This window comes from Malurus melanocephalus, unplaced genomic scaffold (genome assembly GCF_030028575.1).
Source record: "Malurus melanocephalus ecotype Western Australia unplaced genomic scaffold, MMel_1.1 scaffold_4, whole genome shotgun sequence".
Taxonomy (NCBI): domain Eukaryota; kingdom Metazoa; phylum Chordata; class Aves; order Passeriformes; family Maluridae; genus Malurus; species Malurus melanocephalus.
The window spans coordinates 6002356-6014556 of NW_026623236.1; the positions used below are offsets into that span (position 1 = coordinate 6002356).

At 38.3% G+C, this 12201-nt stretch overlaps 1 protein-coding gene across 1 annotated transcript in view; it reads left to right on the forward strand.

Moving 5' to 3' along the window:
• Positions 1-11811: 11811 nt before the first annotated feature.
• Positions 11812-12201, forward strand: part of TPBG (trophoblast glycoprotein) — a 6725-nt gene continuing 6335 nt past the window's right edge. Inside the window, exon 1 of the mRNA XM_057369510.1 lies at positions 11812-12124. Within this exon, the coding sequence (XP_057225493.1) occupies positions 12084-12124 (41 nt within the window). The 5' untranslated portion in view covers positions 11812-12083. The remainder of the gene's footprint in view (positions 12125-12201) is intronic.

Here is a 12201-nt window from a genome sequence, read left to right on the forward strand (position 1 = left end):
AAAAAAAAAAAAAAAAAAAAAAAAAAGGAATCCATGTAATGACTGAAATTACAGCCTAAGAAAGCCACATGCAAAGGATTTCTCCTATGAATCTCCTCTCTTCCCCATAGGATGGAGTTATATACATGGACCCAGACTCGTTTACAGGGAGGCAGCATAGATCCATGAGAAAATTATTTTGTACTAATCCAAAAATAAAAACGAGCCAGAGTGTATAAGACTGGCTAGATTTCCAGAACCAGAATGTTTTATTATTGAAGGTAAACAAGACTACCACTGAGATACAGAAAGTCAGTTGTAGGCTTAACAAACTAAAAATATTCCTATCAAAATTCACTTGACACCTCAGCTTAAAAAAAGTCAGAGCCTTTAGCAAATATAATTTAAATGAAAAAAAWTTATTTGTTCAAATCTACTGCAAGGTTTGAAATAAGCTTTTTTTTTAAAATTAATTGAATGAAAAACTGGTTCTATTTCCCGTACAACAAAAGACCTCTGTTATAAACAATTAACACATGCCTTTACAAATTTAGCTCTTTTATTTTGAAGCTGAACATTTGACCTTTTTACACACTCATCATTGCTTTCTACAAATTAACTTTATTTTTAGATTAAATAATTACAGCACTTTTCTTCCAAGTAGAAGCTTCCATCAAAAAGTAATTATGGGGTAAATTCTCCCCATTCATGTTTCACTATTAAAGGCATTGCCTGAACAATTAATAAACCTTCTTTAAGATTATATTTGGCAAAGWAAAACTTGAGATTTAGTACCTTATAGACCAAATTGAAAAATTTAGTCAATAACAAGAACTGTTAATTGCATTTTCTCCCTATTCCCAAAGGAGATATTTTGCTATTATATAAATAACATTCTTTTTTGAGTAGTGCTGTTCTACTTACCAAGAGTCTGCATACATACATCTATTTACTATAGAGACACAAATTGTGAATACTGGAAACAAGAATATCTGTATAACAAGGAAATACATAGAAGCATTACAAAGTGCCCTGACTTGAGAATTTAGTTATTTACAATGAATGAAACGCCTGGAACCACAATATTTGTTTTTATTGAGTGAAAGAATTCATCTTCACAGAGAATCTGAATTCACATGCTGAYTATTCTTCAGCCTATTATCAATTAACTTGAAGAAAACAAAGAAAGAACTTAAACTGAGGAAGAAATGAAAAGTGTTAATATTCCTTTGAGAAACCTGAAAAAGATTTGAGATAACAAAATGATTGTTCTAGCTTTCACACTTAGTGTTGCCAGTGTAAATGACAACAATAAAACCTGGGAATTACTTAGTCCTATCTGAATTGGGAAACAATTTAACTCTGAGACTGCAACATAAGTAATAGTGTAATCAGATGAAAACATTTCTGCAGAGCTTCTGTTCCCATTAAAAACAGCTGCAGAATGTCACATTACCTGTGGCTTTCAAGACTTTACAGCATCGTCTGTCTCATGTACATCTTGGTTAAAATGCTGATCCTAGTCTTTTGTGACACTTTTTCAAATACGTTTTTCCTCTCTCCTTAAACAGGCTCATTTTCTACACTGGCCAATACTTTTTAAAAATAATCACAGACCATCCAGGACAAATATATAAATAAGCAATGTGCCATCAGTAGGCACCATGGAGCTGGAGTTTATCTGGGTTTTTCACAGTTATAGGAGACCTATAATGAAGTGCTGAGAATTAAAGCAAAGCACAAACTTCAGTGATGCATGTGATTTTGGGGAACTGTTACTGCCTACCAAGTCAGTGAATTCTGTAGCTCATGAAAGTGTGGCCAATAGCCCTGGAACTCATCCTGTGCTCCTGGAAGGCAATGATGTTCTGTCACTGAAAATGAGCACGATTTTAARAGCCTTCTTGAAAATAACAAACCCTTTGTTCTGCCTGAAACATATTAAAGATAACTATGTAAACATAAAATACAGGTCGAACTGTGATCTGAGAAACATTCATRGGGCAAATGGAACATACACAAGGCAAGGATTCAGTTATGGCCATGCAGGTAGGTGAAGGAACAGAAGAAGAAAGAGTTGAACACCTTGGTACAGAGTTGAGAGGCACTCAGAGCTTTCAGGAGATGCAAGAGGTGGTGCCATATTATGGTTGCCAAATTGCCCAAGGAGCTGCATACTTCTCAGGCAATCTGTGAAATCTCAGAGTTAATAAACAGGGCTGATAAAGCATTGCCAGCTCTATTTGATTGCTGTCACAAAGGCACTAAAACAGACAAGACTTGTCCAGAAAGGTCCATGATGACATGGTCAACATTTCTTTCTCTTTGTTCTAAAAAAGAAAGGTAATTTAGTTCTGTTGATCATGAGTGATGTTAGCAACATTTTAAGTTCTTCATTGAATGCAGAAGACCCACATTTGATTCCCTGTCTGCCTTTGAAGCYCTTGGTTAACTTCAGGCAGAAGAAAGAATTTTTTTGAATGATGTTAAGTATCTGCAAAATCGTAGAGATATATGCATGAAGAAGAGTTTTAAAGTGACACATCCCATGAGAGTGATGTGAAGTCATATCAACTTTCAAACATGTTTACCCTCAAGATTTAGGGGCAGAGAGACAGAGCATTTAAGAATGTTGATGTTATGTGCGCATAATAGTCCCAAGTGCTGATACCCTCCATACAGATTATACACTGACTAATGGGAATGCTTTCTGGAAGGTTTGCTAGAATGTGGGTGCAACTTTGAAAAACATCAAGAAGACAGAAACTGGGAAATTTGGGCTGCTTAATATCAGTCACTTCTGAAGATAAAACTTAGAAGAGCTTTTACCTTTACTGCAGATTTCCCTCTGAAGCTAGAGACACCTGAWTTATCTCAGAGCAGGTTAACTGAGATACTTGTAGCTCTAGCCACAGCTAGAGAACAGCAGCTGGCAATGTGTGCATTATATAGTTAGTTTTCCATTGGGTCACCCCACTGGATCCAAGGTATGCTAACATACTTGAAGGAACAGTAAGAATACAGGATTTTGAAACAGATCTAGCAAGTACTAGATCTCATAGCAGCATTAAGTGAAATCCTGTCCAAGGCCAGTCTTTTCTCTCTGGGTATTTTTCCAGCTATTGAGTTTGCCTTTGTTCTCATGTGACTTGGCAACATGAGATTGGCAAAGTGAAAGCGTTTTTCAAACTGATACTAAATGATAGACAAAATGCCAACTGACTGGAAATTTAGCTTCCATAGCGTATAGAAAATCTACCTCTACTGTATGTAAGCAATAAATTACAATCTTTTTAAAACTTTTGAGTTTCAGTTGAAAGCACAGTGAAGAAAAAATTAATGCATCCTGTCCTTTTTTGGCTTCCCTATCATCTTGCCTGTTTCCATTTYCTGGATTGCAGCAGAAAGTTGAGTTCGCAGTTTGCCTAAGCATGTCGAACATTGCCTAAGGACACATTGACTGAAATTAATAAATAGAATAATGTAGGTACAAAAAAGAGAGAAAACTACTTTCCTGTCACTGCAGAATGGTAWTTTTTAAAAAAGAGAAAAAAGTTTTACTTGCAGCCTCAAAAATGCCAAGGTATCATGCAGCTCCCATCCATTCAAATAACARTATTTAAACTTAACAAGTCATGCCCTATATTTTTGCACATACTAAAACCTTTCTTTTTTACATTAAAACTACTATTAAATAGTGAAATTGATTTCAATTGAAGAAAGCACTCATTAATATGAGCTTAATATTGTTAAGTCCAGCTTAAATGCAGCCAAGATGTCTATGCCTAGTGTGATCAATTCCCAGTTACGGTAAACAACTGCCATCAGCAACATCTGTATGAGGAACAATAAAGCATGTACAGCACTCAAAACTTCTGTGCAATTTTATTTCAGTGTGACCCAAAGATGATTTAACCATCTTAACAACTGTTTTCCCACCATTTTCCTGACAGTACATTACTTTTCAAGTGTCATGTTTATTTACTTGGTGTTAGCAACCCAAACTTTAGAATATTTTAAAATTAGTTGTAAAAGAAACAACTCTTGCCAGCCATGTTATAAATATCTTCAAGCAGGAAATCCTCAGAAAGAGCATCTTTGTTATGTTATCTTGCATCACCTCAATTGCACGCTGTGATGCTGCCTTCTTTTCCGCATTCTTCTGTGTTTCCAGTGATACATTTCTTCTACTTAGGGGAACCTCTGTATCTGTGTGTCCATAATGTCCATAATACAAAACTGCAAGTGAATTTTTTTCCAATTACTTTTTTTACCTTGATCTTCCTTTTGCCCTTTTGTCGGTATGAATTGTAGGAAAAAGGATATAGGGACTGAGGGTCTTAGTGTGTGCTGTAGGTYGGGACTGTTCTGTCCCAAATATGAGTCAAAGCAGTCTCAGTTAGTTCTGCTGCCCTCAATATCCATGAAATAAATTGCAGGTATGTATGGTTCACTCTCAAACAAGCATTCCCTTCAAAATGTTCCATGTCCTTGCYCCATTTTCTGTAGAAGCCATCTTCACTCAGAGAAGGCAAAGAGCTTCAGAAAGTCATTTTACTCCCTACAAGGCATTCTTTGCTCTGAATATGATATAGGGAAGCCCTAATGAAACAAACATTCCAATAAATTTTTCTGTGGGACTTTGCAGGATGAATATTGTGCAAGTGAATTTCTAACAGTTTGTTCAATAACATCAAGCATACRCAATGGTTCTGAAGTGCATTACAAAAAAATGGAAATCTAAAGCTCATGTGTTTAGCATTAGAACATCTATTGAATTTTAAAAGCAGGAAATTCTCAATTCCTTAGTAAATATTAGTGAATAAATACATTCAGATGGCCAGAGAAATTCATAACTACAATTGGTTAAAAATAGAATTTCTTCCAGAAAAGTGTTCAAGTACTTTTTCTTGTTATTTTTTAGCAATGTTGTAGGGAAAGATAGATCAAAAATAGATCTAAAAAATAAAATGTTTTCTGTTTTTCTTTATACTTACAATCTATACATTTACTACCTACAAATTCAGACATTTTAGAATTTTTCCCCTTTATTCTATTATCTCTCTCTCTGTTTGACCATGGAATGTAAACAGGCTAAGACCACTGCTTCACTTCCCTTTTTTCCCCTTCTTTTGACACCCTATGATTGAAACTTTTCAGAGCTAGAAAATGAAAAGGGCATTGCAAACTTGTAACTATTTTATTTTGTTTTTAAAACCTTCAAAATACTTAAGATGCATGATTTTGTTTTCAAACTTTGTGTTGAAAGAGAAGCATATTTCAATGGAGGATCTCTTGCTGGTAAAATCTTTCAGGAGAAAAAAAATGGATAATGCTCATGTTCATAGTACTGAAGTTTTTGAGCTCTGATTCAGATGTCCCTCAGCCACAAATCAATGGAGGTTGGAAAAGACTGTTGAATAATTCATGTTTGAATGAAATTTGATATCTTTCTTCAGCAATCTGTGTTGGCCAAAATAAGAAACAACATGCTGAACCAGGCAGACTTTGGCTCCCATGAAGTAGCAAGACTTTGGCTCTTTTTCTGGCACTGAAGTTCTTTCCAGTTTACATTCAGAAATAATAAACCTAATGGGGCAGACCTCAAACCTTTTACAACATTGAGCTGATAATTATGACAGACTTTAGAATGTAAAATGTATTGTATTACCTATAAAAGAACTAAAATAGTTCAACCGGTGACATTAACTTTCCATGGCTAACTGGTGATCACACATGTCATGCTTCACTATTGCATTAAAACTTTCAAGCTAGCATAATTTTAGGCATGAAAATTTGGACAAAGAAAGTGGAAGTCTTTTGATTCTGATTTTAATTTTATTGGAAAGAGAGTACCGCAACAGACTACAATTATATATTCTACATCCTCTAATTGCAGAGGATCTTGGGATTCTTGGCTATGACATCACAGAAAGAGAAAAAGAAAAATTTAAGGACATGCATGCCTTAGAAACACTCAACTACTACATTAGTTCCCTTTTACCTTTCTATCTGTCACTACAGTGTACTGACAGATAAATATAGAATTTCCAAGTATATAAAGATTGGACTTGAGTGAGAGGTTCTTGGACTGAAGTAATAGTGAGAAATTGTACAAAACCTGTAAGTGTTCACAGCCACAAAGACAATGAGATTCCCAAAGTTAAAAGAGGAAGGAAAAACTAAGGTTCATMTACACCCATGTGCCATTGTGGTGTTTGATACTTTTCAGGCATGACAGACATACAGGTATGTATTAAAGTCATATCTTCACTAATTCATTTAGCTGATTACAGTACAGGGAACTTGCAATGAATTCTGAAGTACTTTTTTTAACTAGGTACACTAAACTACCACTAACACAGTGTACTAAGGGCAGAGTTCTATGGTGTAGGCAAGATTGTTTTTAATACTAAGAATGCATTTTTGTTTTCTGCATGTCCTCCCATCATCCCTCCCCTCCTTGAAGTACTACAACTATTCCCTCCCCTCTTCACTCAATTTAACTTGTTMTGAAACAGAGGTATATTCTGTAGCCTTTTAGCTTGGGCAAGTCTTTGCGTAAACTTTTAAAAGTTATTTTAGTCATTCCACATAGATCATTGTACATCTAGCCTCCAAATTACTTTCGTTGCTCTTTTCTTTCTCTCTTCTCTCTTTCTTGTCATTTTTCCAGTCACTGAATGCCARAATGGAATGCAGTATTTCAGGTGTAGTTATCAATGCTAAAGGGGAAGGAAGGTATCATCTTCCTCCTTTGCTGACAGTATATGCCACCCCCACAAAAAATTCACAGCATCCCTTGTTTCTCCCATCCTCGTTCAATCTCTAAGAATGCATTCCTTTCAAAACACTTCAGATGTAGTAACCCAGAATGATGTAAAGTCTTSAGATAAAGCAGAAGGATGGGAAGGCAAAGCAAAACAGGAAGAGTTCAGTAAAAGAGGACTACATAAACTTGCATATGCCACATTAGTCAAAAGCGGGTTACAAATGATCAAACATCATTGAGGAAAAGAACCAGGGGACTGATTCACCAAGTTTTTAATGTTTTTTATTCAATTATACTTGTGGAGGAGAATCCTACCCAGGCAGTGAGGTTGCATTTTACATCTGCTTTGTCAGATCGTAAGCAATGACACAATGTGTAAGACAGGGGAGAAGAAAACCCCATATGTTCTCAAATCTGCTGAGCCTTTTCTATGCCTTTTTTTTTTTTTTTTTTAAATGGGGAATTCATAAAATTCAACCTTTCCCTACAAGGACTTTCAGTTTCAGCAGAAGAAAATGTTTTCATGAAAAAGTCTTTCCATGGAAATACTCCCAACTTGCAGTCCTCTGTGGTTAGAGCTCCTGCAGTTGTGAGTGCTGGAGTCAGCCACCCTTACTTGCTGGAGAAGCAAGGGCAAACCAGGAAAAGCCCTTGGCATCACGAGTGGCTGAAAAACCTTAGCACAGCACTACCTGTGGACTGAGGAATGAGTGGGACTGTCGAGAGAAGTGTGAGGAACACATTGGCCCAAATTTCCTGCAGATCTGGGTTTCTGCTTTTTGGAGACAGAGAAGAAAGCAGCATGTTTCAGCAGTCCCTTCCTTTCCCCACTGCAGCTCAGTGAATGCCCCCATCTATGTCATGTTTTAAGAGTCCACTTGAAAGTATGAGCAGATGTGAAMTGGAATCCAGTTCTTCAATCCAACRTGGTGCCTTMCTTACACACTGTCACAAAGACAACATTGCAAATTGGCCCAAAAAMCAGGGCTTTGTGTACAGCATCAGCTGGGAGTGACTGTGCAGCAAGGCAGGTCACCTTGGTACAGAGCAATGCTAATCCAACAAATTATCTGCTCAACCAATTTCCCAGATTTGCCATCAGACCTCTAGATTGCTGCTCCTTGAAAGGACATTCCAAGTGGACGTGAGCAATATACAAGCTTTCCAGCTGAAGCCTACTCATATTATCCACCCTGCACTGTGAATCAGAGTAATAAGGCATAATCAGAAAGCAGGTCATTTTGGTCCTTCAAGAAGGACTAAAATCAGAAAGATTGTTTTGTAGAAGAGTTTTACCAGCTGATTTATTATTTTATACCTAGGAAAATTGCCTAAGTCTTAGAACTAAACTTGCATGTTTTAAATTAGAATAATAATAAAAAAAATTAAAATCCATGTAGTAGTCTATCAAAAAGAGCTTGAAAGTAAGACATTCATTGTTCCTGAGCAAAGAAAGGATAAAAACATTATTGAAAGTTTAGCCTGACCTGTTTAAGCATGTTAAAATCTCAGTTATATTGTGATGAACTTGTAAGTGGTTGTTTARCTTGGCTCCTGTTGCAGATACTCTACAAGTCAGAACATGCAGAGCTGGAGTATGGGCAGAGGGATTWGCACACAGTAGCAGCATCTGGAATACAGAAAATCCTCTTCCCATGTATTTTGTCCTAGTGTATTCTGTATTCCAGCTCTGGTAGCTGGTTTTGCTGGAGGAAATCACCACTGCTTCCTTTTCATTTGAGTGACAGGTTTTAACAATAAAACACGACTGGAAAACCTGAGGAGCAGGTAAAGAGTCTGTCTTTCACCAGTTTTCAGTGTTGCTCTCATTCAGATGGGGGCACTTTGACTCCTGTGGTCCCTTCCATTCCCAGCTACATATGCAGGAGTCTCCAGAAGTTACAGCAGTGCACTATGACAGACACCCTATTAATATATTTTATAGACCCCCAGAAAAGGTTACTTTGGCTAAAATATTTTTTTTCTGTTAGTTAAGGCAAAGTTTATTATGTTTTCATGTTACTGAAAATCAACATTCTATATATTAAAATAACTTTCATTATTTCAATATAAAAAAGGAAAGCATACAAGAAAATGCAAACATAGATTCCTTGAAGACTATCTTCTGTATTGCTTGAATCAAAAATTATCACATAAATTTARGTGCACCTAAAAAGAACACTGGAAMCKGAATGTTTATGGGTGTGAACATATGAATGCTGAATAAAATTCAAACAAGAATTTGAGGCAACATTTTGTTGCCTGAGTAGTTTTATGACACCATCTTGAGAATTCTGATCGTGTTTGATCAAAGGAAGCCAAGCCTCAAGGGAAACAGGTGTCCCTTGGAGGATCTGATGGATCTTTCTAAGTGAGGAAGCAGACAGAACCTGCAGCTTGTTCTTCTAGTTTTTTTGAAAGATATTTTTGGTAGAAGAAAAGAATTCTGGTCTCTGCGCAATTGCTCACTTGGTTTATTGTTTTAGCACATCATAAATACCCTTCCAAGGTCACTTCCTATGAAGTGCTGAGTATCTTCATGCAATATTGAGACAGTATTGTAACATTTCACAGAAGACACAAATATCCTGTAGATAAAGAAAAAAATCCTTTATCCCTGTAGATAAAGAAAATAAAAAATAAATGACCGCTATTACATGCAGTCCCAAGTTGTTCCAACTCCTTGGACATCAGCTGCAATCACGCCGCTCAGAAGGTGTATCCTGCATTGTTTAGTATCTGTCCAAGGGGGCATTGAGAAGATTATTTAGGATAGCATCCATCTCAACTTGGTCAACAGCCTTAAATTTCAGTTTCTAAAAGATTATCTTTCAGACTTTCCTAAGGACAGTGGAGTGACATGAGCATCTACAAATGATACTTTATTCATTTCTGTGCTGAGAGCCTTAAAAGTGGAATAGCAATGCCAAAATGGTCAAGCAGTATAGGTATCTCAGGTTGTCCCCATGACTCTCTGTAGTCCCTTAGGTAGGTGCCACATTTTCACTTTGTGGGAGCTGAATTGCCAGAGACTGATTTTCAAAAGCAAGCAGTTCCCATCACTGTCACATGAAGCAAGCTTTAACCTTCTGGAGAAGGATGGTCAGAGGTTTCCTGTATGATTCCAGATGACCAGCATGTCCTCCAGCCTCAGCCTGGAGCAGCAGATTGAAGCATTGTCTCAACCCTGCACCCTTTTAACATGATCTTATCAGGCAATCCCTAGGGATATCAGCCACAGGGAGAGCTTCCTATGGGTAAATTAACTTCCCGTTTGAGTCCTTTAGCCAAGACAATGTATATTTAAATCCTATATTTTAACTCGGGCAGAAGTTTTGCATAACCTTTATGCAAAAAATTCTGAGACGAGATTCTATGGGCTGCACAATGCAAATGCACAAATCAATCACTTGTAATAGCCAAAATGTTTTTTCAGAATATGCCTCTAAGTTTTATTTAAACAAGAAGAGAAGAAAGCAAATTGCAAGTATTTTTCTTCCTCTTGCAAGCTTARGAGGGTTTAGCAGGTACAATTAGCTAACCTGCTATGGAGGATGAGGCACAGTCCCACTTAGACAGTCATGAGGAACCAGGAACTATTAGGAAAACTATAGTCGGCACAATGAGCAGACCTCTGTAATCGATTTTAATTGCATTATTTAATTCAAAATGGCATTGTATCTAAACATTTTATAAAWGGTGGTTGTGGTTGCGCTGATTTAGTGGGGTTTTTATGATTTTTTTTTTGTTTAATATATTCAGTTACCTATTSTTAAAAGCCATGTCCTTTTGGAAACTACTCATTAGTCACCGAATTTTACTTTTGTCTAGTAGGACAATTTTGGAGGGAAAGTTTCTTTGACTTTTTCAAAGAATTTTCATAGATTAGGAGAACACAGCTTTCTCTCACAAAATGCAGGATATCTTTACTTATTTACTTTTCTAAGCCTTATACTAAGGCAGGCTTGTCAACAACTTTTCAACCAACTAAAATCTCCTGCAGTGTAGGGCCAATGTTTTTCTAACTCACTATTAAAGCAAAAACTTCCCAAATTTCTAGAACTGCTTGTGAGTCTACGGTCTCATTTGCATCACTATTACTTCAGATACTCAATTTTTTTTTCTTCGTAGTCTTCATGTAAAGAGCATGCTACTCTACCAGCTGGACAGCCCTTGCCTGTCACCCCAACACCAGACTTTTCTGCACTGTAACACCACTGTCAGGCTAGAGAGAGAAGAACAATCCTACAGAAACTRGTGCTTMAATTCATTATCCTCCGGATTCTGGRGYTGATTTTATCGAGACTTCATWCTGGATTCATCTGTTCATTTCCCCTATGGCTTTTGGCAGCTCTGAGATTCCTGCTGACTTTACCAAAAAAAGGAACATAGTTTATCAGGAAAGCAGGAGGAGTGTAACTCTGACATACGGGGAGAAGGAAATCTTGTGTAGGCAGTCAACAGAAGGATAAGGAAAGCCCAAARCAGTCATCGCCTCAAAACGTTCTGCTTCACATTGCTGAAACTGGTTATTTGTATACACTGGTAGGTCTTCTGTGTTAATTAGGTGTTATTTAATGATCTCGATCACTTTCTAGGGAGCAGTGGCCAAATACAGCCCACWCGACAGCTCACACCACTCACGACTTCCTCAAATAACCCCTCTGTGGGGTAATGTAAGGGAGTTACTCAATTGCAAACCAGCATTTGTAACACCCGGATTGTTCAGCCCTGCCAGGACGGTTCTGGGACAGCCGTAGCAACTGCAGCTGGTAAGTATTTTACATACAGGCAGATACGTAGGCTTTTCCTCACCATAATAAAGTTTAAATCTCAGTCTTGACTCGTCAATTTGCAGATCCTTTTCTCTTCCTAAAAATCTCTATTTATTTTAGGACCTCTAATGTTCCCGGCGGGTTTAAATGACGTTATTTTGGTCTGGGTTATTTTTTTGGTTGTTTCGGGTTTTTTTTTGGTTTGTTTGTTTGTTTGTTTGTTTGTTTGTTTTTTTTGCTTTAGCTTTGAAGCTCACTAGGTGTATTTTGCGGCTGTTGTTGTTCCCTCCTCTCCCGAAAGCGCTCCTCGGGTAGACGGGCGGGGACAGTGGCCGCCAGCAGCCGGCACGCCACCCCCCGCGCTCGAAACCCCCCGGGATTCCCCATCCTGCCGCCGGCCTGAGCGCGCCCATCGTGGAAGCCGCGGGGAGCGGCGCCCAGCAGCCGCGTCGGGGCAGGCACGGGCAGGGCTGCGAGCGGGGAGCGGAGCACGGGGCTCTCCCTTGGCCAGGCGGGCGGGAGCCGCTCCGCGCCGAGCGAACCGCGCTAAGCACCGCATGGCGCGGCTGCACATGGCGCGGCCCCGCTCGGCGGCGAGGTGAGTCTCAGCAGCACCACCTGGGCCGGGGGAGCACGGGGACGGGGAGCCGAGCGGAGCCTCCGGCGGGCTCCCGG